We start from the raw sequence: 27,530 nt of genomic DNA, 5'->3' as shown, positions 1-27,530 counted from the left end.
CAAAGATAATCATTTATCAATAGATTAACAATTTAACTCTGAAAAAAATATTACTAATTTTTTAGACAAAAGTTATAGTGAGTTAAGTGTTGTGAAAAAGTAAAGCCTAACCTTTGAAACTGCTACAAGATGTACTCTTGATTTGAAAGGAGTGGGGAAGGCAATTGAGAAAACACAGTTTTTCACTTTACGCACATAATTTTCTTTAACAGGATCAATTGGCAACACAGCTGATAAAAGAAAAAAGACAACCCTTCTTAATGTTCTCATTTGTTGCATATACAGCATTAATCGTCCTTAGAAAGCCTACAGTTGTTTAACAAAATCAACTTAAACTACTACTTTGTTCATACTTTGTTATTTAAAGACTTATTTTCAACCATATCTATTCAATATTCATATATTACAGTATATTAAACTGTCCAAGAAGATGGGAGATGAAAAAAGTTTAAAACAAGACACATACCCTGTCTTCAAAGATTTTCACTTATGGGAGACCAACGGGATGTGCAATTTATTTATAAATAAGAATATATGAATAAAATGAGGTGAGCTGCATTACAGTATCAGAATTACAGTACTGGCCAATCCAGTAGATCCAACCAAAAAAATATTTGACACTTAATCACATTCTTTCTGCCCTTCAGAAAAATCATAATTAATTGAAGGAAACAGATACATACGTAAATAACTCTAAACCAGGCAACAGATGTTTTACTAAATGTACAAAACTGCTTCCAATCCCATCAGAAACTTCAAAACATTTGATACGTGCCTGTTCACAGGGCTAGAATTCTAAAAATTGCCTCTAAAGAGATAAACTATGTTTCATGAAGTCCATGCACTAAAGCCCATATACTTTATTTAAAAAGCTGTAGAGAAAAAAAGAGAGTTTGGGCATGCTTTAGATACTCAGAAAATGTTTACTTTTAAGTACAATTCTTAAAATCTTAATGTTTTCCTAATCCAAACAAATTAAAACAAAAAATAGAAGAGGACAGGTGTATTACTAAAACAAGGGACACAAAAACCTATGTTTCTGGATAGAGATATTATCAGGATGTCACTGTCACCAAATTTTTACTAAACATAATGGAAATCCAATCAAATTATTTACTAAACATAATGGAAATCCAGTCAAAAATCGTAGTAGGATTTTTTTTTGAAGAAAGAAAGTGTAAATCTGAGAAAACACTTTTTTAAATAACAGAAATGGGAGCTTCTTTATCATTTTAAAAATTGTAAAAATAACTATCCCCAAAAATAATGCTATCCCCAAAATAGATGCAAAAATCAATGGGACTCCATAAAAAGCACAGAAACAGTCCAAAGTAATGTAAGAATTCCCTATATAATGAAAACAATATTTTGAATCAGTGGAGAAAGGTGGCATCATGTCAATTTGTTCTATTGTTTGGAATAACTCCTTTTTTATTCCACACAAGCCTAGGTGAACTAAATGTCAGTTATAATAGAAACAAGAGAATTCTTATATCTTCTCCATATGAGTAAAAACCAGGCAAACGTGGGTCAGATTTAGCTCTTTACACTTTCCCCTAAGTACATGGTGAATAAGGCAGCATCACGGGGGAACAAATGGGTAGTCAACCAAAAAACAGATTTTAGTATCCATCAAGAAAACCTGACTATGATTAGGAGCAGATGATCCAATAGTGTATTTTCTCCTCTTTTAGGAGAGCCTCTGTGTGGAAATAGACTAAATTATATAATTAATGCATTATCTTTTATGATGCTCTAAAATTTTAGTAGAGCATGGGCAGTATATAACGTTTCACTAATACTTATTTTTTTGTACTGATTGACTCACATTTTGGCAAGGCAGCTGATCACCTAACACCTGTGATCACTGGCCAGGGAACAAAAAAGACTAATTGCTTCAGAGGTACCCAGTCCTCACCCTTGTTACATTTAGCGAACTAATCAGTCATAGACTAAGACCCCAGAGAAAATGCCAAATGCATGTTAACCCGTTATCTTAACATTTCAGAGAAATCGGTAGTAGAAATAAGGGTATTATTTCAAGTCTTCAGAATTCAGTTTGGTCTAAGAATATGAAATGCACAAAAATTGCTCACCTTTCAGTGCAACTCTTCTCTCAATCAATGTTGTTACCAGAGTTACATTGATAATTCATTTATCAGTTATCTAATAACATCAGGATGAGGTGTTTCTATGCAGTACTATGAAACAATATATGGTTATATTTTGTATGTAATCTCTCCTTGGCTGTAAAACCTGGTCCTACCTAATGTTTTGAACAGTATCATCATTATGGAAATAAAATGTCTTCGAGTGTAGCCAATTCTCCAATATCAAAATAACTTTGAAAATGTTTCAACTGTACACTTATTCCATTTTTATCAGTGTGACTAGTTGTTTCATTTGTATAAGTGCAGTCAAAAAGGCCCAAGCCATTTCTAGACTGTGCACGAGAGGAGTCTGTTCTTTGGCAATTACTTGCACAGCTTAGACAATATTTTAACTTTCTAGACTCATGCTTGGCCTAGTTGGGTCAAAGGAACTACTTTGTATTCTGCATGTCCTGTTGGTGGGTTATTGTTCATGGGAAGTTTAGCTATACTATAATGGTGGAGGCCTTCACAAATTTCATCTGCCTTCCCCCCTACTTAGCTTTGCCAAATTACATCTTTTTAAGAGCTAGGTTATTGTTTTAATCTGGGTAAACAATTTCTAAATGAAAATGGCATAACAGAATTGTGTAGTGCTCTATCTACCAACTATGTGAGCTTGGGCAAGACACTTAATTCCTATATATCTGTTTCTCTACCTATAAAAAAAGGGCAAATGAAAATATTCTAAGTCACAGGATTGTTGCAAGTACAAGTGTTTACTGCAACACTCTATTTTGGCCAACTCCACCTGTGGATATTTCTTAATACATAAACCTAGATCAAGATAAGCCACAGGTGCATATTAACAACCTTAATTTGTAAAGCACCTGACATCTTTTATATAATATTCTTCAAAATTAGGGGAAAAAAACCTCAATAAAACTGACATTTTTAAAAACTTCTTTATTATATGCTTTTATTCAGTTAAAAAATTTTGAAGATAAATGTAAAAATGTGCTCAGCTATACGGGTACTTGCATTCTTTAATGCAAAATGCATGAGTCAGAAGAACAAGAAAAAATATCAGAGCATCACATTTGCCTGTTTGCTGGTCTATTTTCTCATAAGAGTGAATTTTTTGAGGACAGAGTTAAGCTTCTTCTATTTCTGTATCCCCAATGCTTACACTTTCTCTGATAGGCTTTGTGCGTTTGTACGCATGTACTGAATGATTAATTATATCACTTCTCTTATAAAGACACCCTCTCATTACCATGAGAAGAGTAGATCTGGCCACAGAATTAAGGAAAGGTCTTTCTAACCCTTAACGGGCATTAATCCTGTCCATTCTCCAGTATTCCCCGGGCTGGTTACAAGTAGGTTCAACATTACCAAATATTAAACAACTTCGCACAGCTCAGTACACCCACGAGCGGGACTCACATATCCAGATGTGAGCAAGATTGCCAAACTAGGCCACAATATACCTATAAGGTTTTCAGAGGAGAGCGTCCAGAAGTCGAGAGACGAGGCTAATCTAACTTCTCTTTCACAATAGCCCTGCTCGGGGTTTGACTTGTTACTGTAAAGATGCAAAAGGCTGGCACTTCCTGCAAGGCCAGGTCGCCATAAGGAGCAGACGACGGCGTGGCAGGTAACACCCAAGAGAAGCAGCCGCGGAAACTGGAGCCTCCGGATTAGGCAGCACGACAGGAACCCGATGCTTCGCGTCCTACTTCTGCCTAAATACGCAACAGGAAAGTTCGTGATTGTTCGTCGGGCGCCCTGTAGCATTTCTAGATGACAGCCGGTCTAACACGGGTGCATTTTTGCGGAGACTGCTGGAGGCACCGGCTGGGCGGGGTCGGGGGAGGCCGCTCCCCAGAAGGAAGATCACGCTAGTTTCTCCCGAGCCAGCGGCGGGCGGGCGGGCGGGGTTACGAGGGGATCTAGCCGCCCCACCGCCGCTCAGCCCCCTGCGGCCGCTCCTCCTCCTCCGGGGCGGGACGCGCCCTCGGGAGAAGCGAGAAGGGGCGGGGCTGGCGAGGCAGAAGCTCTTCCGCTGCCGGGCTTCCGGCTCCGGGTCCCGGCAGGAGGGGCCGCCGGGCCAGAGGCGGAGCTGCAGCTCTGCCGCGACTTTCAGACGCGGACCATGGCCTCGTGCTGGTGGCGGTGGCGGCGCGGCTGCTCCTGGAGGCCGGCGGCGCGGAGTCCCGGGCCCGGCTCCCTCGGCCGCGCGGGACTGTCCGGGCTGCGCGCCGCCGCCGCCGCCGCTGCATCCCGCGCGCAGGTGAGGCCGGGTAGCGCGCGCCGTAGCTGGGCGCAGAGGTCACCGCACTAATGACAGCGGCGCCGCAGAATGAATGAGGGCGAGCTGCACGAGCGGCGGGCGGGGGCTGCGAGGCTGCGCTGGGACGCGACCCAGGGCTGGCGGGGCACCGAGGACGGGACAGAACCGAGGGGTGGGCGACCCGCGCGGGGCTGCAGAGCCGTGTCCTGGGGACAGGGGAGCGTCTCGGGTGTGGGGAAGGGGCGGTGAGAAGCCAGGTCCCGGGGAAACGCAGGTGTGGCCCAGTGGTCTCTTGGGGTATGCGTAAAGCGTGGAGAGCGTCTGCAGGTGTTTCCTTTCGAGTTACAGCCAGGGCTTCGGGGGCAACAGAACTTAATTGGGATTTTAGAGCAAAAGGTGCTCTGAGCGCTCAGAGATACGGAGGGTCCGGGTAGCCTCGGAATAGGCGGAAAAGTCTCGTGGAGAACGCAGGGCTGATGCTTAGAGTGGACCGGAGTTCAGTCCTGCGGTAGTTGTTTCGGAGGGAGGGCACACCTGGACGGGCTGGAAGGAGAAGAGGCCTGAGGATGTCGCAAGTGGAGAAACCTTGATTTTTAAATCGACCTATGACTTCTTGAAGCAGAGTCAGAATCTGAGCACTAACCGTGACTCCCTGACGCTCTCCCCTGCTGCCTTTGGACTCCATCTCATTTTTCTCCCTTTCCGGTCAGTTTAGCTCCTGTGTATTGACAAGTTTCTATGGCTCTGTGAGTCCTTTGCCGCACTTTGTAGTGATTAATTCCTGGCGTACCACAGGCTAGGCTCGTACTGGTAAGCATAACCACGCAAGGCCTGTGGACTCACTGTCCTTTTAGAGACTTCTCCGGTCGCATAGTAATTGTATGTGTTCTCCTCTCATCCTCCAGGCTCATTTTTTTTTAAAGTTTATTTGAATTTAGGACTCTTCCGTGTCCATCAAAGACCATTTCCCAATATGAAATATGTAGTATTTCTAAATGTCTACTTTGGGATACATATGCATACATAATCACAACTTATCCAAAATAGACATTTGGAGAGAGAATGGCCGCTGGGCTAGTCTATGGATTAGGCAGTAAAGAGAGATATGGGAGAAAGAGAGTCTGCTGGGATCCATTTCAGTACTGTCCTAGCCAGCCTTCAGATATTTCCAGTACCGCAGATGAGGATGTTATTTGGAGAGATGGATGCACCCACCACTGATGCTACTGATACTTCTTTTCTTTGATGCTCCTTATTTATTTATTTATTTTTAAATTCCATGCCCATTAAACAATTATCTTAGCCACAGAAAGGGTGCTTTCCTGGAGAGAATATGCTGGATGTCTTCCATGTCTGCCTTAATGACCACAAGGAGGAGCCTTGCTGGTAATGCCAGTACCGTGTATTTCTGATTCGTGTCAGTGGTATTTTTCACTGTAAATACATGAGCCTTCTGGTGTCTGCCTCAGGAGGGTGTGTTGTGGCTAGTTCAAGTCCGATAGGGCCTGATAGTCCTTGGGGACGAAGAGCAACAACAGTAAAGCCACGCCCGTCTCTCCCAGCACAGCTCCATTTTTCCTGATGTTTGTATGTTCTCTCAACTTCTTCATTGGTAGTGTTCAAACATCTTGGAATAGGACAGAAACAAGTGTGTATATGATTGTAACAAATCGCTTGTCAGTATGTCTTGATTCTTACTCAGCATTTTCTCTTTTTTAAAAAAAGTAACTTCATGAGAGGCAAGGTTGACTTTCAGGGAGAATATGTGATGGAAAGACACAAAATCGGAATTGGGAGATGGTTGTTGCCTGTGCTAGCAGTGGCACACCAAGTGGCTCCGGTCACACCACTCCCTTTGAATACTTTCCTGTTCTCCTGAGCACCTCTAACCTCACTTTGGGAAACATTGCCCGAAGGTACTCTTTTTTTTTTTTTTGCGGTACGCGGGCCTCTCACTGCTGTGGCCTCTCCCGCTGCGGAGCACAGGCTCCGGATGCGCAGGCTCAGCGGCCATGGCTCACGGGCCCAGCCGCTCCGCGGCATGTGGGATCTTCCCGGACCGGGCCACGAACCCGTGTGCCCTGTATCGGCTCTCAACCACTGCGCCACCAGGGAAGCCCGCCTGAAGGTACTCTTAAAGCAGAAGACAGCTTGGTTGAGTACATACCATATTAAATGTACACAGCTAAGAGCCTTACATATGATCTCTCAATTAATCTTAGAATCTCTGTGAGTAGAGATTATCAGAAAGCTGTCTCAAGGTAACTACCGGGAAATGTTGGGATCTGAGCCAAGATCCACCTTCCAGGCTTTCAACAAGCTACACTGTTGCACTGCCCAGTTAAGAGCCTCTGTACTAGCTGTGTAATTTTAACTCTTCACCCCAAGTTAGAGGTTAGGTCTCAGACTGAATAAGCATCATAATAAACCCTAAATTCGTGTGAATCATTCACGCATGAAGGCTGACAGAAGTAGGTTAAGTGTCATGTAATGGTAAAATGAAAGGATTATCACTTCTTTTCCGTAGGACATTTTAATGCCTGGGGTGTCATAAATGTCCTTACTGGTTTAATGAATATAATGCTATGGTGAAAATAGAACTCAGGACCGCCTTCTTTGGCCACTGCCTGCCTGGCAAAGTCAACCTTTATTGTCATTTTAGTATGTCTAAAGCAGGGTGTGTTCACTAAAGAAAATTCAGAAAATATGAATTTTAAAAGAATAAATCAAAAAGCTCCCACGATCCTATTTATTCCAAAATAACGATTTTTAATAGCCTGGTTTATATGCTTCTAAACCCTGTTTTCTGATTTTTTGTGTGTGGGTGTACACATTTTTAGTGGAATCACATAATGCACACAGTGCTGTAGGTGCTCTTTTCTTTTGATATATTGTAAACATACCCGTATTACCAGTTTTTCAGACTTTTCTGAATTTCAGGTTCCCCGGCTGTATAAGAACAAGTAGTTGTGAGAGTCAAATAGTGTGAAAGCACATTGTAAGGCTTTATTACCTTCGTTTTCTTTTTCTACTGCTAAATCCATCCTTTGTCAAGATATTTTCTTCAAGTATTCTGTAAGAGCCCTTCACACATCAGATTAGTAAATTAGTAATTTTTGAAATGCCTGTGTCCCTGAATTCTTCAAGTTAGCTGCTGTATCTGTGGGTCCCCACTGCTGTGCACAATAATTGTTGGAACTATTTGTCGGCACCACCTCTGAATCCTTTAGAAGTCGTCTCTTGTTGTTCTTGATCTCTCATTAATATTATCAAAATGTGCTGCTGGGCTTGCTTGTTTGTTGACATTACTTTTCAAGAAGTACCATTTCCAAGTATATTCAGGAACAGTGGCTTGAAATAGGCAGTGTTTGTGTAACTGTAAATTTCTTCCTTAACATTGAAATCCTTTCTTTTTCACTGTCTGGGCAGATGCTTTTGGGATCTTGATTATTCTTTGTTTTAAAACAAGTTAAGACTTTAAAAGAGTGTAAACAACACTAATCCTTACTATTCTCTGCCCACTCTTAGCTAAATGGAAGGGAATTTCAGATCTGGAAAGATAGATGTGAATATGGAGCAGTCTTTGGGGGAAGGGATAGATTATAGATGCTTTTTATTTTCTGCTTTTTTATATTTATATTTTCTGTAATGACGAATATTGCTTTTGTAATAAGGAAAGAAAACTTATTTTTTTCTAAAGTCTGCAGTCTAAATGGACAACTAAAAGGTTACTTTTATTATAAATTATGGGAGTTTTAATTTATCTAGTGTTATAAACAAGTTTTTCACAAATATTCTTACAAGTTTCTTAATACTTTTATTTTATAGATGTCCTATTTTAATCTTGTGAAGAGTTTAACATCTGCCTTTCCAAATATGTATAGTATATCACGGTAAGTTTATAATCCGTATTGCAACTAAAATTATTGGCCATACTGCCAGTAAATTTCTATTCTAAATTGTGATGGGCTAGTCCAACAAATTGGATATGCTGTTTAACTAAGTGCCACAATATCTGCTCTGTGTGATCTCTGCCTTTTGAAAAAATGGGAATACAGTTGTCCCTTGGTATGGTGGAGGGGGATTGGTTCTAGCCACGCCCCCACCTCAGATACCAAAATTGGGGATGCTCAAGTCCTATAATATTTGCATACAACCTACACACATCATCCCATATACTTTATTTTTTTTAAAGGAACATTTATTTATTTATGGCTGCATTGGGTCTTTGTTGCTATGCGCGGGCTTTCTCTAGTTGCAGCGATGGGGGGGGCTACTCTTTGTTGTGGTGCATGTGCTTCTCATTGCGGTGGCATCTCTTGTTGCGGAGCATGGGCTCTAGGCATGAGGGCTTCAGTAGCTGTGGCTCACGGGCTCTAGAGTGCAGGCTCAGTAGTTGTGGCGCACAGGCTTAGTTGCTCCGCAGCATGTGAGATCTTCCCGGACCAGGGATCAAACCTTTGTCCCCTGCATTGGCAGGTGGATTCTTAACCACTGCACCACCAGGGAAGTCCCCATCCCATATACTTTAAATTTATTTATTTATTTATTTATATTTTTGGCTGCGTTGGGTCTTTGTTGACGTGTGCTGGCTTTCTCTAGCTGAGGGGAGAGGGGGCTACTCTTCGTTGCAGTGCACGGGCTTCTTATTGTGGTGACTTCTCTTGTTGCGGAGCATAAGCTCTAGGCACAAGGGCTTCAGTAGTTGTGGCACATGGGCTCAGTAGTTGTGGCTCACAGGCTCTAGAGCACAGGCTCGTGGGCTTAGTTGCTCCGCAGCATGTGGGATCTTCCCGGACCAGGGCTCAAACCTGTGTCCCCTGCATTGGCAGGCAGATTGTTAACCACTGTGCCACCAGGGAAGCCCCTCATCCCATATACTTTAAATCATCTCTAGGTGACTTATAATACCTAATACAATGTAAATGCTGTGCAAATTGTTGTAAATACAATGTAAATGCTGTGTAAATAGTTACCAAGCATGGCAAATTCAAATTTCGTTTTTTGAAACTTTCTGGAATTTTATGAGTTTATATATTTATATATATAAATATATATTTTTATATATATAAATTTTTTTTTCAGTTCGAGGTTGGTTGAATCCGCAGATGCGGAACCCATAGGTATGGAGGCCCAACTGTATAAAATTTAAACTCAGAACACAATGAACATGGTTTATATTTCTTTGATTTTGTGGGTTCCCAGGGTCCTGGTTATAAAAATTGATGTATTGTTGAGCAAGATCAGAATTCTGTTATGTTTTTCTAAATTATAATGACCTTTTTATATTCATACTTAATTTCCAGCAAGTATCTGGGCTTAAATTTTCCATCATCATACTCTGCTGTATATATATGCATAGGTCTGTATAATTCTTACTTAAAAGTGAAGTTATCTCAGTAAAGTAACGCTCAGTCTTCCACTGTGTGCATTTCTGCCTCTCCAGGTTCCATCACGTGACGCCAGCAGTGTGCTGCTGTAGTAGAACACGGAGCGGTGAGAAATACACTGATCCTTTTAACCTTGGCTGGAGAGACTTGAAAGGTCTGTACGAGGACATCAGGAAGGTAAGATATTTTTGACGATGCTGTAAAGTAATGTTGATTTCTTAGAATTATGAGCAAACAGTGCAGGTTTTCACATGTGTGCCGTGCTGTTGCAGATTTGATTCCCAAATGTCAGGTTTCAAATGTTTCTTGAGCAACAAGTGTGGGGCATCGTGGAGGATGCAATGCAAGTTACTGTCCAGAGGGGGGTGATGGCAGAATTGGGAAACCGAAAAAAAAGGTACAGGCAGCAGGTACACGTCCAAAGAGTCATCTAACCTTTCCTTGCCAAATCCATCCCGTGCTCCAGGCCTGGTGAGGCTATGAAGCCTCCGGTGACTCCTGCTACTGTCTTCCTGTCGGGTTTTGAATATCAGTGCCAGGCTGACCCAAATAGGGCTTTCTTCGCTAAGCATTCTTTTCCCAAAATTTTCAGTGGCCCCCAGCCTCACGTGGATTCTCAGATGCTGCCCAGAAATGTTCACGTGCCCCTGGTCAGCTTCCTTCCCGTTTCAAGGTTCTGCACTTTGCCCCTGCAGCCCCCACCCGACTCTCCTGTTTCCACCACTTCCTGTCCAGTGGACCAAGCAGAGGCCATGAAGGAGGAACTCCCTGAACGCCTGCTCTGGGCCGTTTGCAGCCCACACTGCTGCATGCCGGCCTCCTCCCCTCCCACCTCAGTGAAGTCAGGGTTCCCTCCTTTCCAGCTTCGTCCCTGTACCTCTGGTTAAGTCCCATCCCCTCTGCCTCCTCGGGGCCCTAGGAACTCCTCCTGCAATTCCCTGTTCTCCTGTCTATCTGCAGACTCATTCTCTTTCAGATCCATTTTGGATGCTCCAGTTTCTTCCTGTTTGTCTTTTAAAGGACCATCCCTTGACCCTGTGTCCTCCTACCCCTTCCCTTCCAGTATTCTTGGCCTCTCTCTCTCTTTTGCCCCTTCACCACTGCTCCGCCATCGCACTGTGCCTTCCTTTCCAGCCTCTCCTCTGAAACTGACTTTGCTTCCCTCCACCAAATCCAGTGGGCACTGCTGGTTTGTATCTTCCCGGGCTCTTTGAACATTGGACACTGTTCCCCACAGCCCCCTCTGTGAAACCCACCTCTTGGCTTCTGCACTCTGCTCGTCCTCCTGACTCTTAGGCCATTCTTCAGTCAGCTTCCTGGGTTCCTCTCTGTCCCCTCCACCCCACCCCTATTAATTGTGCCGTCCCTGGGGTTCTGTCGGCTCCTCTTCTCTCTCTGTCTTCAGTTTACCCATTCCCATGCTCATGAGTCCCACATAATACCTCCAGTCCAGATGGAATTTTCTCTCCTAAACTTTGCTCACTGGGCAGCTCCCTGGCATGTCCGTGACTGTCTCACACTTGGCAGATCTGAAGCTCTGCCTTTTCCTACAGATTGTTTTTTCTCTTGTTTGTCCTGTTGATTGGAGGCTGCCACCCAGGAACCCGGAAAGGATCCTCGATGCAGCCTCCTCTTCCCCTCCACACCCTCCTCGTCTCGTCTGCCTCTTGCCTTCAGTCCCCAGCCCTGCTTTCCTCCTCCCGCCCTCAGCCTGAGCCAGAGACGCCCCCGTTGTGCTCCCAGAGCAGCTGCACTTACCTCCGTGACAGCAGTCCCCCCGCAATGTTGTTTTCCTTCCCCCATCTAGACTCTGAGCTGCCTGTAGGCAAGGGGCCGTCCTATTTATCTTTGAAACCTCTGCGTTTATTATTGTCCTTGGCACTGAGTCAGTAACTGAGGGAGTGAGTGGCTGGCCTGCTGGACCGTGTTCACTTGAGCCCTGCTGAAGGTCCTTTGGGTCCATTTGTAGCTCCCATTGCTCCCAGGGCATAAGCTCTGGTTCTCTCCAGCAAGTCCCTGAGGGACAGATACAGTAAACACACATGCCCATCACCAGGAAGGCTCTCCCTCCTCTTCAGAAATCAAAATCCTACTTATCCTGTAATCCCCAGTCAAAGCTTATCTCCTCCATGAAATGTTCAGTTTTTCTCGTCCACACTGATCTCTCCATTCTTTGAACTTTAATGCACTTAACGTACGGCATTGTTCAAGTTACCACCATATTATTCACTGAATATTTCACATTTTTTAAAATTTTGCTTTCCCAACTCAATTGGAAGCTCCTTGCCATCAGGTAAACCATGTCTTACACTTTCCCTGTGAACCTTTGGCTTGTGTGGCTAAGTAACGGCTGAGCCAGACTCTGACCCCTGTTCTTCTTTCTGGCCACGTCTCGTCTTCCAGCCCGATACCCACTGACCTCCTGCTTCATTGGCTCCTACACTCCCCATATTTGTCCTCTCCCCTCCATCTTCCAAGCTGCAACCAGCCCTGTTTCTTTCTCTCTCCAGCTGTCACTGGCCATCTGGTGCTTTCCTCCCCCAATCTGCTGTCTCTTGGAGTCATGGGGCGGCAGCAGTGCCCACCCCAGTACTGAGGCCCCTGGGGGCGAGCCAGGCATTGCTTGTGGCCCAGCCACACACAGCCAGCTTTATGGCCACACAACATTGGAACCGCTTCCTACTGAGTGTTGAATTTCTCAGTTGAAATGAATACACTAAAATCAAAGTTTTGTGAAAGAAATCCCACTGACTGTGCAGTTATGATGCTGTATTGACACAGAGAAACTTTGTTTCAGGAACTATTCATATCTACAACAGAACTTAAGGATATGTGTGAATACTACTTTGATGGAAAAGGAAAAGCCTTTCGACCAATCATTGTGGTGCTAATGGCCCGAGCCTGTAATATTCATCATAATAACTCCCGGTGAGTTATTTACTTTCTCCCCTTTATTGGTTTTATATTTGGCAAACCTTCCTTCCCAAGGTTACTGTTTAATCTCCTGTTTAAGAAGTAGCATGTATTTGAGAATTCACTTTGTGGCAGTTAGTTTCTAGCTTTGTGTTCCCAAGGTCACCCTGGAGTCTAGTCTGGGCATCTTCCTTTTCCATGCTTTTTAGTATCTGTGGAAGAACAACTTCAGCTGCAAATAAACATTTTGGAAAGAATTTTCAAAGCCACATTGAGTTTTCTCATTCAGAAGTAAAGAATACCAGGATGTATGCATACTTGTAATCATTGTACACACGGGGCCATTAGTCCAAAGGTTGATGGTTATAAAGTCATGAGTTAGGCCTGGATTCTGGGCACCACACCCACTGCAGGGCCTGACTTCCTGTGGCCTTTGGAAACGTGCCAAAGAAAAATCTTCTTAAAAGAAGGCATTTTGACTATCGGTCTTCACCTTCTATGTTTCAAATATGTATAAATTTTTCAAATATTAAAACAACTGCAATGTTTTAATATTAAAGGAAAACGACAATGGACCCATTGCCATTATTTTTTAGACTCTTTGCCATGTTACTGGAGTGTTTTCATAATTTTTTTTGTTACATCATGTAATCTATTGATAAAACCTCCAGTAGACAGTAATAGACTCATACATTTCCCTAGTGTTGAACATTTGCATTACATTCCCTTTTCTCTGTAGATAGCACTTTAAGGAATGCCTAAGGTTTGCCAGCACTAAATTTAAGGTTGCTGTCAGAATGAGTGTCAGATGTTGCTTCTTAGCACATGCTTGCCTCTGCCCGCAGCCGTTTGTGCCCCGCTGCTGTGCCTATCCAGCTCCACGATATGATTCCATGCTCATGGGTGCCTCCCACTTACCCTGAGACTTTCCAAGTGCTCACAGTATAGTTTGAACAAGCAGTGAAATCTCTGGCAGTGACCATTTTCCCATCATCAGGACCACTTTCACCTTGCCGGAAGGCAGGGCAGCAGAAATGCTCCCTCTGAACCAAACTTGAAATACCTCTCACGTGGTCTAGAACTGGGTTTCTCAGCTGTGACTCTGCTGACATTCAGGGCCAGATAATTCTTTGCCGCGGGGACTGTTAGGTGTCTTGTAGGGTGTTTGGCAGCCCCTCCCCTAGTTGATGATGACCAAGAAATTTCTCCAGACATTGCTAGATGTCCCCGGAGGAGCAGAATCGTCCCTGGTTGAGAACCACTGGTCTAGAGATAGTGTGTGTTTATATTTTTAATTTCTCAGATTAACAATACGGTTCATCACCCTCACCGAAAACAAGGGAAGGAAAATATTCTGCATTGCTCACCTTAAATCCTGTCAGCTGTTATCCCCAGAGTCAGTCTTCAATTTACCTCATTGAAACTGTATAAACTGTTGTTTGCAGAAAAAAAATGGGAGACTATATACCCAGAAAAGGCATTGCTGGTTTAAAGAAAAGGAAGTTCAATTCTCCCTTCTCCGGGGATGTTCTGGCTACAGCTTAGGGCTTGCTGAAGGCACAGTATGGAGGCATCAGGATGTGAGTCGTGACTGTGGCGTGCATTTGGGTGGTACAGTAGCCTAACGATATTATTCTCCAAGCCCCAGCTTCTTGAGAATACTTACTTCCTAAGGACCCTTTTGGATCAGGCTCTTAATAGGCCAAATATTGAGCTGTTAACTTCCAAGCCACTTAAAGCAAGAGGGGGTGGGGAATGGGGGGAGGGCCTGGGCCATTTGTGATTTTGCTTGCTGAAAGAGGTTTAGAGCCATGTGGGGCAAAGGTAAAAGATTCTGGGCAGGACCACGCAGGCCTCTGTTTCTAGCTGATGCCACCAGCAGCCGTTCCACTACTTCACCTGCCTGCTTGTTGGTGTTGGCAGAATTGCGAGAGGCCTGCTTCATCATTTGACAGTCACAGTTTAATGGCTCCTCTAAGGCTTATTAGACATCATCGTCTTGCTTCTGAGATGTGTATTAAATAGGTTAACAGTAATCCTGGAGGGGATTTTGGAAAACAGAATAGAACAGATACCTTAAGAAATGGGGGGTGGGGGAACTACCTTCTACTGAGTTTCTCTTTTTCCTGTATTAAGCTTTTCCGTCGTCCATTATGTGTTCCCTGCTAGATCACTTCACTGGGAGTTCTTAACCTGAGGTCCGTGAAAGCTGGGGTGCAGGTGGGGGGGTCTGTGACCCCCTTAGAATTGTGTGCAGAAATTTTCATATGTTTGCACGCAAAGGTATACATGGCTTATAGCATATTCTTAAAGGGTAATATGGCCCCCAAAACCTTAAGGCTTCATCTTTATTTTTCTTCTGTGTATCCTGATAACTACAGTACCTGGTCAGGTAAGGTAGGATGCATACAACAGATAATCAGACTTGAAAGGTCCAGAAAACAGAGTTGTGGTGGATTCTGAGCCACGCTGCCCAGATCCCCCTTCCCTGAAGGACCCTTTGCCCCAGCTCCTGGGCCAGTGTTGCTGGTGGAGAGCCTTCAGTTCGCAGCCTCTTCAGGGGTTTCCCCGGCTGCAGAGAATCCTCTCACCTTAGCCAGTCCACATCCAGGGACTGACAGATGAAGGGCCATTCTAGCTCCAGAGCACACGACGGAGTGGCTGCGGCTCTGGATGGGCCTGCACTGCAGAAACTTCTCCCTCTACCCTATCCTCTTGTCTCCTCCCCCTCCCTCAGGTGTTGATCCCAAGGGCATTTCTGAGTAGACATTCTGTACTTTAAACGTGAGAGTGCTTTCCCAAGAACCCAACCCTCAACAGAGTGCAGCAAAACCCAACTACCTGTGGGTCAGAACTTACCTTATCAAAGAATCCAAGTCAGAACTGAGCTTTATAAAGAATAGATTCTATGAAATTGCTCTACTTATTGACCACAACACAATTACTGTCTCTTCTCAAACAAGCCAAACCTGTCCTACTCAGAGACCTCACTGAAGGCACCTGTTCTTATCATCAGTCTTGACACCATCAGTTTCTCGTGGAAATCTTCTGGCACTGGAAAGTGGATATCACTGCCAGTGATTAGGATAACAGGCCTACTCAAGTTACATTGGGCACAGATCTGTTGATCTTGACTGTACAAATAGTCAAGTGGCATTGAATCCCACTAGTCTAGTTTACAAAGCCAGACATTTGATTAGATAGAACAGATAAGATGCAGTTTTCACATTAGTAAATAGGTCAAGCTTCCAAATGCGATAAAACTCTTAAATTCAGAGGAAGTAACTTTTGTGATTGTCATAAAGACAAAGGAAACTACAAAAACTTACTCTAGGGAAACTAACAAAACAGTCATCATCACAGCACCAGCTCACATGAATGATTCCTAGAGTCAGGCCGCTAACGACTCTGGAACCATTCTTGGTTTCTGTGTGTTCTGCATCATTGAGCCAGCTACTGCTGCGGCGGCTTATGGGTTAGGAAGCTTGGTGCCACGAGAAATATTTTTGTCTTTAACCTAGGAGATGGCACTCTTGATGTGTCCATACTCAATTAAAATGGATCTTGATGTAAAGTCTGTGATAAGGGATACCTGCTGAGGTAGAGGAGGCTTTGATAACCAGGTGGTTGTCCATTTCATGGGTAAGGTCAGGCCCAAGCCTAAGGGGAACATCATTGAGAGCAAGGCGGCTATGGGGCTTTGAACATGGTGTGTGCTCACTCGTTGGCTCCCACCACCCAGGGGGAGGCTGATTCTATCATTGAAGGAATCAACGTCTACACGTTCATCAGCTGTGCTCAATTTAAAAAACCCAAATGCTGCATTATTCTTTTGCACCCTGGATCCTGTGGAGAAAGCCAGCCTGGATAAGCTGCAGGTCTGAGATATCATCATGGAGTCACTCTCCACATGTCCAGGGCTTCCAAAATGCAGTGTTTCTTCAGTGGCAAGAAAATAACCAGGAGCATGAATCCTGCATCATTTACGATGCAACTTTGCAGACATCTGTTTTTATCTGGATATAAATCTGAAAGATTCAGGAGCTGCTGCTCTTGAATGTCAGTTAATTTTTCTTGATACTAAAACTGCTGATGGATTCATTACCGTTAGGATCAAGCTTAAAACCGCTCTTCCCTCCAAAGAAAGGCAGTCTCCACTGTAGTCTGGTGCGCTTGTTTGGGTTTTCAAAGGTGAATGGCCAGTGACCAAGGAAAATGACGTGCTAGGCAAGTTGGAGCTCACAGGTATCCCCCCTGTACTCTGCTGTCCCTTAGAAGGAAGGCACCTTTGATGTTCATGCATCAGTGTGCCAGTAAGGAATACAGGGAGAGGGAACAAGACCGCAGTGGCTGGGGGCAGAGGCCAGGGAACAGAAATATTGGGCCGAGGATGAGAAGCGAGAGTGAGGGGTGGGCAGGAACGCCTTCCGTCCCCCGCGTTCAACCTGGACGCCGCTGCGGAAGGGGAGACACTTCAAGGTCGTGTCAGTAATGTGGAGAAACAAGATTTTAGACAGATGAAGTAAAATCAAGTAATTTTAAGAATCAGATCACTGAAAAGGAAACATTTGCGCATCAGCAGAGGAGGATGGTGAAAGTAAGAAACTGTGTTAGGCTGAAAAATGGCCCCACAAAAGTATGCACGTCCTAATCCTTGGGACCTGTAAGTGTTACATCATATGGCAAGAAAAGGGTCTTTGCAGATGTGCTTAAGTTAAGGATCTTGAAATGGGGGTATCATCCTGGATTATCTGATGGGCCGGAAATGCAGTCATTTGTATCCCTAAAGAGGGAGGCAGAGGGAGATTGCCGTAACAGAAGAGAAGGCCGTGTGAAGATGGAGGGGAGAGACTTGAAGGTGGCTGCTTCAAGCTTGTGGCCACAAACTAAGGCCCTCCAGCAGCCAGCACAACTGGAAGGAGCGAGGAAAGAATTCTCTCCTTGAGACTCTGCAGGAAGCCTGGCCTTGCCGATACCTCCATCTCAGTTCAGGGAAAATGCTTTTGGACTTGTGGTCTCCAGAACTGTGGCAGAATTTCTACTGATTTAAACCACCAAGTTTGTGGTGTTTTGTCACCGGGCCACAGGAAACTGGGACAAACCCCATCGTTCACATCATATCGCACGAGTGTGGAGAGTGTGCCTGCTGGGACTTTTCTCTCCCTCTGGAGGTACCGCTTCCGGATGCACCAGATCTGGCAGCGCAGACCCAGGGGGGAGCTGAACACTTTCCACAGTGTCAGTAGTTGAGGGACCCAAACTTGTAGCAAGTCAGCTCAGTGGCAGATAAAGATAGAATCTTAAGTGACGTGGATATATCGTTCAGCATACTGAAAACTTGTGTACTTTTATCAGGTACACAAGTGTGTACTTTTATCAGGTAACAACTAGGAGATGCAGTTCACATCCTGAAGAATTTTAGAGACAGACAGAGAGAGACTTTGTTTGCATTTTAACTAGAGAGTTCTTCAGTACCAAACTGATAAAGTGTTCATTCGTGCCTTTAAAACTCGAGATGATGCGAAGTGTCAGAGAAGAGGAGGTCACCCTCCCATGACTGTGCCTTTCAGAACAGGGGAGACCTCCTGCCCTCCAGCTCCGAAGAGACTTGGGGAGTCGTTGGCATAAGACCTTTAAACTGGGCCCCCAAGTTTCAGGTCATGCCTGCGGTTTAGAGGCGGGGCTGCAGGGGGGCAGCAGAGGCTGAGCTTGTGTCAAATCCCTTCTCAGGAGAAGCTTCCGTTTGGGGCTTGCAGTCAGTCAGGCGAATACCCCACTTACAGAGCAGCATGTCCCCAACTTTGTGTGTCAGAATCACCAGGACTGCTGCTTCAGAATGCCAGTTCCTGAGCCCCATCATGAGGGATCCCAGTTCCTAAGTCTAAGGAATTTTCAGTCTGTATTTTCAAGAGTATTGATTTTGACACAGTGGGCAAGAGATGATATTTAAGAAACACTAATCTTGTCAGAGTTCTCACAAACAAAGTGAAACGCTTCTGTTTAGAATTGGCAGAAGAAAATAAACAGAAGAACATTGGGAAATAGAAACAGCCTTCTGTAACCCAGCTGAGAACTCTGGTCTTTATACAACCTCTGTAGCTTTGGGAATAGAAGCTTCTCTGTCTCGGTTAGAGTGAAACCACATTTACTATTTAAATTCTTCTGCTTCCCTCAGTTGTTGCAAATCAAGGTAACCCATTGATAAGGTTTGACTTTCTTTTTGGAGACAGTTTTCCCACACTGGGGGTTTACTTGTCATTTCTTTAAGACTTGGCATTATATATCAGTATGAATAGGAGGAAAAAGCATTTTATTTAAATCACATGTGAGCTTAGTGAAGGGTATGTGGGGGGTCATTATATTATTCCATCTGTTTCCGTCTGTGCTTGAAATTATTCATTATAAAAATGTTGTTTGAAATCTAATGAAGAGGGAAAAACCTGACTGTTGTGAGGGGCTGGCTGAGTCATCGCACGCTCTTGCAGGTGTGAAGGATGGAGGACAGAGCCACCTTTCGAGACTCAGACTCGGGGCCTCATTTTCTCCTGCTGTCTCGCCTGACTGGTTTTTCTTAGCACCTCTCCCAGAAGTTGGGAAAGTGTGGCAGCTCTTTCACAGCAGGAAGTAGACATGATGCCCAGTTTTTTGAAGGCATGACTCAGTTCGGTACTTCGAAGATTTCATCTTCAAAACAGTGTGAGTTGTTTCTGTGATCTGTAAATTTGGGTTGCAGACCATTATGCTGTACTGTGGATACGTAGTGACAGTATTTTCCAGATAGAAGCTGGCACATGTTAAAGGCTAATTGTGCAGGAAAAAGTACATCAGGTAAAATGATAAAGCGTCTAAAATGTGATGTTTATCCTATGTAGGGGCTGTGTCACGATGCCAAATAACTTTCTAAGCAAGAATCCTGATTTCATCAATTTAGCCATAGAAAAGGCATTTTTACATATATGTAGTCTATGAAATTTCAAGATATTTTAAGAAATCTTTGTTTTAATATCTTCAAATTACAAAAAACTCCAGTGTCTCAGTGAGTACTGCCATTTTACTGCAGCTTCCCAGCAGGACCCCTGCCTGCTGACGTAGTTTGTGATAACGGAAGTGGTGCCCGACCTCTAAATACATGAGAAAGGCTTAGAGGTCTTACCAGTTGTTTAAGGTAAGATCTACTATTAATGAGTAGCAAGTGTATATTTCATCAGACTGAAATTCATTGAGAAAATGTTCTAAAGAAATAGTCTTTCTATTTATGTAAAAAAACAACGGTAAAAGTCTACATCTTTTCTTGTGCATTAAGACAGGATCCAGTAAATTTACCTGAAAAATACTTAAGGTCCAAGCTTCCTTCTATAGGGTCTGTGAGTTTCTCACAGAAGGATTCAGAACAAGCTCTTGGAAGCCATCCAAAGCTCCATTTTCTCATAAACTAAAGTAGTTTTACAGGATGATTTGTCCCTCCCCTCTGTTTCTTTACTTCTCCCTCCTCAGAAGAATGTGTTGTGATCCAGAAGTGTTTAGAACTGTTATAATTGTGACATTAATAAATAACGAGCAGCACTTTACAGTTGATTTCTGGGCTAAAAGCAGTTGGAAGATTCTGAGGTTTAGTTCTAAAAATCTTAAGTAAGAGTTGCTGGTAAAGCACCATATTTTAAAATTACATTTCAAGCAAGACGGGAAGATAGTCTTCAGGCTGATTTAGTGTTTGTAGTTAAATTCCAGCATCTTTAATGTTAGTTATACTTCATTTTTCATGGCTTTCTGCTGGATCTGAGGAATTAGAATGAGCACTGGCTTTTGCAGATGTTCAGATTAGGTTCTTAAAGAAAAAAGTCACATTTCAGTATCCCTCTCTCTTTTCTTCCTTCTAAGAGAGAACGTGGTGATATTTGAAAAGTAAGCTATAGGAATAAATAAAACATTTAGTTAGCGTGTGTTTGAGCCAGGCTTCTGTGTTAGATTCAGAAAATTCAGTTGGTTATTTCTCGAGTTTGATTTTCTTAAAATTCAGTTTTTTTAAATTCCCATAGATGATGATGGTGAGAATAATGATGATTAAAAAGAAATTGGGGTTCCCTTTTAACTGTAAAAGTCGCATCCAATTATCTTCTTGGGAATGTTTCTCCTGTATTTTGTGTTAAATCTGGAAAATGAAAGTTTAAATTTCTAATGCACAAGTTAAATTTGGATTGGAATTCATATTCCAATATGAATTATCAATTCATATTGGTAACCAATATCAATAGCCAATTGGAATTATGAATTCCAGCTCTCTTGGTTATCAAGGTCTTCTTACTAAATATTTAAGACATTATTAAAAGTTTTGAACACAGTGACCGTTGGTTCTTTCATACACTTCTTTAGAATGCTCTTCACCCATCTTCCCCATCCACCCCTGAAATTTAATTGTAACCTAACTGTAAACTTGACCAACTGACCAAGACCACTGTTATAGGACATAACGATGATTCTTCAGCCAGATACCCAGACATCTCAGGTGTTTATCCTTTTTTTGTTGTTAATTATACAAATTCTACTTCTTAGTGTGGTGTCCCAAAAACATAATCTTGGTACAGGGTATCTTGTGCATTTTTAAAATGTTCTCCAAATGATAGAATTGGCTGTGTAGGGAAGCCAAAGTTTTTATATAGTTTCTCTTAGAGAAATAAAATTCTTTATCCTAGATCCGATGTCCAATTTTCACAAGATGATTGCTGAGAAGGTTATAGGCGGTGTCTCTGTTAAAAAGCATTGCTTTCTGTTAACTAGAAATGTGCAAGCAAGCCAGCGTGCCATAGCCTTAATTGCAGAAATGATCCACACTGCCAGCCTGGTCCATGATGATGTCATTGATGATGCAAGTTCCCGAAGAGGAAAACACACAGTTAATAAGATCTGGGGTGAAAAGAAGGTATGGCTTTTTGGTTTTTTAAATCTTTCTTATTAAATCCCATACTCTTTGGATTGCATTTATTTTCCAGATTTGTCTCATTAAAAAGTAAAATATGGGCTTCCCTGGTGGCGCAGTGGTTGAGAGTCCGCCTGCCGATGCAGGGGACACGGGTTGGTGCCCCGGTCTGGGAAGATCCCACATGCCGTGGAGCAGCTGGGCCCGTGAGCCATGGCCGCTGAGCCTGCGCGTCCAGAGCCTGTGCTCCGCAACGGGAGAGGCCACGACAGTGACAGGCCTACCGCAAAAAAAAAAATGCTTCATCAAATGTCTTCCAGCTTTCAAAATAGTTTTCATGTCTGGTCTATATACAGATGTTTGATCATGGATAACAGCACAGAAAAATAAACTTAGTGTTTCTGCTTCTTCACAGTTTTATATAAGAATTTGGTTAAGGAAGGAGATTTTTGTAGTTATCCAAAAAGCATATTTCATGAGGAATCACACCTTTTACTTTGGGGCTTACATTACTCAGATTCACTTTAATTGTTTAACCATTTACTAACTGCCACATGCAAGAGTTTCAAGGCAAGTAAATAAACAAAACTAATATATATATATATATATATGTATATGTATAAATATACACACATATATACACACACATATTCATACACATCTGTATCAATCTCAGAAGGATACTGTTCTCCCATGAAATTTTTACCTTTTTAAATAGAAGCTTTATAATTGAATAGTTCATGTATATTTTAAAGCATATTTCCACGTTATTTTATTAGCATTTCTTGAAGGGGGTGTGTAGAATGTGGCATCTTGTTTAAGGATGTTTAAATCATGGGTTGAGGAAGGGGATAAAATTCAGCAAATAAAAGGGAAGACCTACGCGCCTTCTGGGAGCAGGCATCTCCCGCCACACATGCCCTTCCCTTGGCCATCCTGCCCATTTGAAGCACAAACAAAACATTAATGTGAATGAGTTTTCCTTCTCCATACCTTCCCCGCCCTCACATGTCTGTAATACCTGGTTCCCACCTGTTTTCTAATCGTATTCAAAGAAAAAATATACCTTCATTATTATCTTTACATGCTGGTTTTTCTTTAGCACACATGATTTTGTTAAATCTTTTTATTTCCGATTTTAGATGAAAAGGTTTTGTGTCCTATTGACAGAATTCTATACATCAGAATGTTGGTAAAAAAGGGTGGAGTTTCATTTTGGAGAGGCCCTGGGTAACTCTATGACATGTCCTGCAGTCTGCTGTGTCTGTTTTCAGAGCCTGTCCTTAAAGCTTTATACTTGAGCCCTTGGGCAAAGGGGGAGGATTAAGTGAACAAGTTAAGATTTTTCTCCTGACTGGTCCCCTCTTGTGACTGCCTCTGCTGTTGGGGTCCCCCATCCTTTTTTTATTATTATTAATTAATTCATTAATTTGTTTATTTATTTATGGCTGCGTTGGGTCTTTGTTGCTGCGCGCGGGCTTTCTCTAGTTGCGGTGAGCGGGGGCTACTCTTCAACGCGGTGCTTGGGCTTCTCATTGCGGTGGCTTGTTGTGGAGCACGGGCTCTAGGCGCGCAGGCTTCAGTAGTTGTGGCTTGCGGGCTCTAGAGCACAGGCTCAGTAGTTGTGGCACATGGGCTTAGTTGCTCCACGGCATGTGGGATCTTCCCGGACCAGGGCTCGAACCCGTGTCCCCTGAATTGGCAGGCAGATTCTTAACCACTGCGCCACCAGAAAAGTCCCGGGGGCCTCCTTTGGAAGACTGTTTACACTGTTACCTGCCTCTTTCAGCTGCAAGGCTGGTCTGCCCTGCATGGGGCCACCTGCTAGTCTCCCCTTTTTTGCCCGTCAAACAAAACTGCTGTGTTACCAATAAAAATCCATTCGTACAGCACCTCCTCCATGAACCCTCATTCCCCTGTCTGGGTCCCTATCCCTTCTTTCCCTTAACCCCTCACCCCAGCCATCCCCAATGTGGCAGCTTTAGTTCCAAATGCTGGAAGCTTTTGGCCTCTGGGATCCCCAGGGCCAGGAGAGGAAAGAGGCAAAAGCCTAGGGATCCTGAGCCCGCAGCTGCTAATGATGTAGGGTGGATGATGGATGTGTGTGTACCTATAAATCATAATGTGTACAATAACTTTATATTTTTTATTTTATTTATTTTTGGCTGCATTGGGTCTTCGTTGCTGCGTGTGGGCTTTCTCTAGTTGCGGCGAGTGGGGGCTACTCTTCATTGCGGTGGGCAGGCTTCTCATTGCAGTGGCTTCTCTTGTCACAGAGCATGGGCTCTAGATGTGCGGGCTTCAGTAGTTGGGGCACATGGGCTCAGTAGTTGTGGCTCGTGGGCTCTAGAGCACAGGCTCAGTAGTTGTGGCGCACAGGCTCAGTAGTTGTGACGCACAGGCTTAGTTGCTCCGTGGCACGTGGGATCTTCCTGGAACAGGGATTGAACCCGTGTCCCCTGCATTGACAGGCAGATTCTCAACCACTGCGCCACCAGGAAAGTCCTACAATGACATTATAAATGTATATTTACATTTACATCAAGATACCTTATACAGTATATGTTATATAAAATGACTAGTTGGTAAACATACTGAACATCACTAATTTTAGATACTAGAGAACTAACAGACAATAAAAACTTGGGACTTCCCCGGCGGTCCAGCAGTTAAGACTCCACGCTTCCACTGCAGGGGGCACGGATTCAGTCCCTAGTTGGGGAACTAAGATCCCACATGCCACACGGTGCAGCCAAAAACAAAAACAACAACAACAAATAAAAAAACTTAAAATGTGGTTATGTTGCAAATTCTGTGGATTCAAATTCCACAAACTCTATCATTTATAACTACTCTATAACACCTATCCATATCTTTAAGTATGCAAATTAGTGTATTTGAGTACAGCATGTAATTCGGTCATGAATAACTTATAATTAGTTGCAAATACAATGCAGACGTTTGTTCACAATCTAAAGAAGATTGGGAAAATATTGATTGGTGTTCAGTGAAAAAAATATTTTGTCCTGGAATGAGGGGCAGTGTAATAACGTTCTAAGAGCATTGAACTTGGAGCCAAGATTCCTTGGTTTAGTTTTCATTGAGAAAAGCATGGGTTGGGCCGTGCACTGGTGTGTACTAAGTACTAGCTGGATAATTCCCGCTACATGCTCTTAGGAGTTGGGTAAATAGGAAAAATGTGGGAAGACAGCAATATCCAAGGGGTGCTGTGCTCACAGAAGATCAGAGTGAGGGATCTGAGTGAACTTCCTGCAGGTGCCGCCTGAGCTAATTCTGCACATGAGTCTGCCAGGTGATGAAGGGGAAGGACTCTTTTGAGCAGAAGAAACAGTAAGTGCAAAGGCACAGCCACATAGTTTGATGGGAGAGCGAATGGTCCAGCATAACTAAATGAAGGCAGTGACATTTTGCTGGGGCTAGGGATGAAGCCAGAGGGTCAGGTACTTCCGTCTCCAGGCATTCATTTCTTCAGCTCTGAACTGGAGAGGCAGACTGGGTCATCTCTGAGAGCCCATCCAGTTCAAACAGCATCCCAAATCTGTAGCTGATTATAACGTAATCCTGCTGAGGAAGAGGAAGGGGAAAAATATATCCAGGATGACCCCCTCCCTACCTCCCATCCTGTTTCTCTTCTGAGAAGTTAACTTCATTGTTGGCTCCGATGCTCAGATATTTTTCTCTGAAAGTTTTCTTCTCTTCTAGGCTGTCCTTGCTGGTGATTTAATTCTTTCTGCAGCATCGATAGCTCTGGCACGAATTGGAAATACAACTGTTGTATCTATTTTAACCCAAGTGATTGAAGATTTGGTGCGTGGTAGGTTAATTCTGACTTTTCTTCTTTTTTATTCAATCTTATTTTTTTGTCAAGCAAAAAAAACCCCTCACATGACCACTTTCCTTTTTTATAGGTGAATTTCTTCAGCTCGGGTCAAAAGAAAATGAAAATGAAAGATTTGCACACTACCTTGAAAAGACGTTCAAGAAGACTGCAAGTCTGATAGCCAACAGTTGTAAAGCAGTATGTACGTTCTGTCTCTTTGCAAGTTAAAAACAAACAAACAAACCTCCTAGTTCTTTCTTGGGAGTTAATTCTCCTAGAAAAAATTTCACTGGAGAACCTTAAAATAGTAACCGAAATCCCAAGAGGTCATTGAGAAAAGAATTGCATCCCCAGACAGTGGAGAACTTCTGCTGAGGATTCCATTTTTGCTGTCTTCTTTTGCTATGCAAACATCAACTTTTCATCTTTCCTCCCAAGAATTGAATCAAAATAAGCTTTATAATATAGTCCCCAATCTAATTTCCAAATGGTATAACATTTTTTAAAATTAATTTATTATTTTTGGCTGTGTTGGGTCTTTGTTGCTGCATGTGGGCTTTCTCTAGTTGCGGTGAGCAGGGGTGGTGTACGGGCTTCTCATTGTGGCGGCTTCTCTTGTTGCAGAGCAAGGGCTCTAGGCATGCCGGCTTCAGTAGTTGTGGCACGTGGGCTCAGTAGTTGTGGCTCGTAGGCTCTAGAGTGCAGGCTCAGTAGTTGTGGCGCATGGGCTTAGCTGCCCTGCGGCATGTGGGATCTTCCGAGACCAGGGATCAAACCCGTGTCCCCTGCGTTGGCAGGCAGATTCTTAACCACTGTGCCACCAGAGAAGTCCCTAAATGGTATAACGTTTTGAACAACTTATCGTAACTAGTTTTTCTTGTGATTATCACACACACTGTTTCTTACGTTTTACATATAAAAAGTAATGAAGTACTGTGTTCTTAAGTATAATATTGACCTGGGAGAAAATATATAACTATCAGATTGTATTAGTGTTCTATATACTTTTTTTATGAGTAGTAGATCCTCCCAGTTATATGAAATATAGACAAGCCATTTTCCTTCCGAGTATAAATTGAGTGTGAACCATAACTTTTTTTACCCCTTGCTTTCTCTTTGGCCTTCCCTCTACTCTTCGCATAGTTTTTCTTTTTAAAAATCAGTTAGTATTATCCTTAATCTGTAGACTAAACTGTGGTATTCACTGCTAGCCCATGAATGAGAGACAATTCTCTCCATAGAATTGTTCATCTGACTGTCTCTCAGCCTAGCAGATATAAATGAGATGAAAACTGGGCAAGTAAGAGTCCCTTGTAATTAAAGCAACAAGAAAGGAAGACTTCTAAGGGCCAAATGTCAGTTGCTGTCATGATACATAATTACATAATTATGTAATAATTATACCATAATTACAGTTAAAGAGAGCTTTTTCTCAGGCCTCTCAGGTGAAAAAGTCCTTTGCCAATAGTGCCTCTATTTGGAAAAGTGTCAAGAAATGTGTAACTGTAAGCCAGAAAAGAATGAGAGCAACATTTCTTCCTAAAAAGACCTAAGTGAAACCCTAAGGAATGTGAATTATGTAGAACATGCTGGCCACAATCTCAGCCATTTTTGTCTTTTTATTGAAAGAGCATTTCCTTTTTTTATTATTATTATTTCCAAGAAATTGCGAGTGTAGCTTTCTAAAAAAAGAGAGACAGACAACAATATGATAGACACTAGAAAGCTAAATAAAAGAATAACTGATTTAAAATGAGGGCCATAAAGCTGTGACCTTAATCCTTCATTGGATTTTGATGCCAAAATCTCCATGAAGATGGAGACCCATCCTCATAAGGCACATTACTGTGTTAGGGGAAGCTCAGTAACAACTTCACAGGCCTGAGACTGCAGTTAGAAGCACTAGCAGGTACTGGGGCTGTTGGAACTGGAAAACCTGAGGGTCATTGTCCACACAGGCCCAGGGCAGCAGTGTGACATGGGAGCCAGAATATGAACTAGTGCACTCAGTGATTGAGTCCTACAAGGGCCCGCAGAAGTGGAGCCACGTCATCAAGGAAAGAGTTAATTCACTCTCCTCTGCTTAGGA

At 43.1% G+C, this 27,530-nt stretch overlaps 2 protein-coding genes across 11 annotated transcripts in view; one reads left to right on the top strand and one right to left on the bottom strand.

Moving 5' to 3' along the window:
* The window catches only part of LOC137204315 (protein adenylyltransferase SelO-like), a 28,181-nt gene extending 24,076 nt beyond the window's left edge, over window positions 1-4,105 (bottom strand). The window contains exons 1-2 of one of the 2 annotated variants that reach the window (XM_067701510.1): window positions 3,581-4,105; window positions 112-230 (exon numbers count right to left, since the gene is read on the bottom strand). In XM_067701510.1, coding sequence (XP_067557611.1) covers window positions 112-230; window positions 3,581-3,887 — 426 coding nt within the window. In that variant the 5' untranslated portion in view covers window positions 3,888-4,105. The remainder of the gene's footprint in view (window positions 1-111; window positions 231-3,580) is intronic. The other variant, XM_067701501.1, reaches the window with a different exon arrangement.
* A 52-nt stretch (window positions 4,106-4,157) lies between these two features.
* The window catches only part of PDSS1 (decaprenyl diphosphate synthase subunit 1), a 68,424-nt gene continuing 45,051 nt past the window's right edge, over window positions 4,158-27,530 (top strand). For 2 of the 9 annotated variants that reach the window (XM_067701748.1, XM_067701723.1), the window contains exons 1-7: window positions 4,158-4,383; window positions 8,212-8,276; window positions 9,830-9,950; window positions 12,571-12,701; window positions 21,462-21,603; window positions 25,324-25,435; window positions 25,530-25,639. In XM_067701748.1, coding sequence (XP_067557849.1) covers window positions 4,246-4,383; window positions 8,212-8,276; window positions 9,830-9,950; window positions 12,571-12,701; window positions 21,462-21,603; window positions 25,324-25,435; window positions 25,530-25,639 — 819 coding nt within the window. In that variant the 5' untranslated portion in view covers window positions 4,158-4,245. Of the gene's footprint in view, window positions 4,384-8,211; window positions 8,277-9,829; window positions 9,951-12,570; window positions 12,702-21,461; window positions 21,604-25,323; window positions 25,436-25,529; window positions 25,644-27,530 lie in introns of all 9 variants that reach the window. The other 7 variants (XR_010933608.1, XM_067701700.1, XR_010933615.1 and 4 more) reach the window with 6 other exon arrangements.

Source organism: Pseudorca crassidens, chromosome 1 (genome assembly GCF_039906515.1).
Source record: "Pseudorca crassidens isolate mPseCra1 chromosome 1, mPseCra1.hap1, whole genome shotgun sequence".
Taxonomy (NCBI): domain Eukaryota; kingdom Metazoa; phylum Chordata; class Mammalia; order Artiodactyla; family Delphinidae; genus Pseudorca; species Pseudorca crassidens.
The sequence above is the reverse complement of the archived record's forward strand: the minus strand, read 5'-3'. Positions and strand labels throughout refer to the sequence as shown.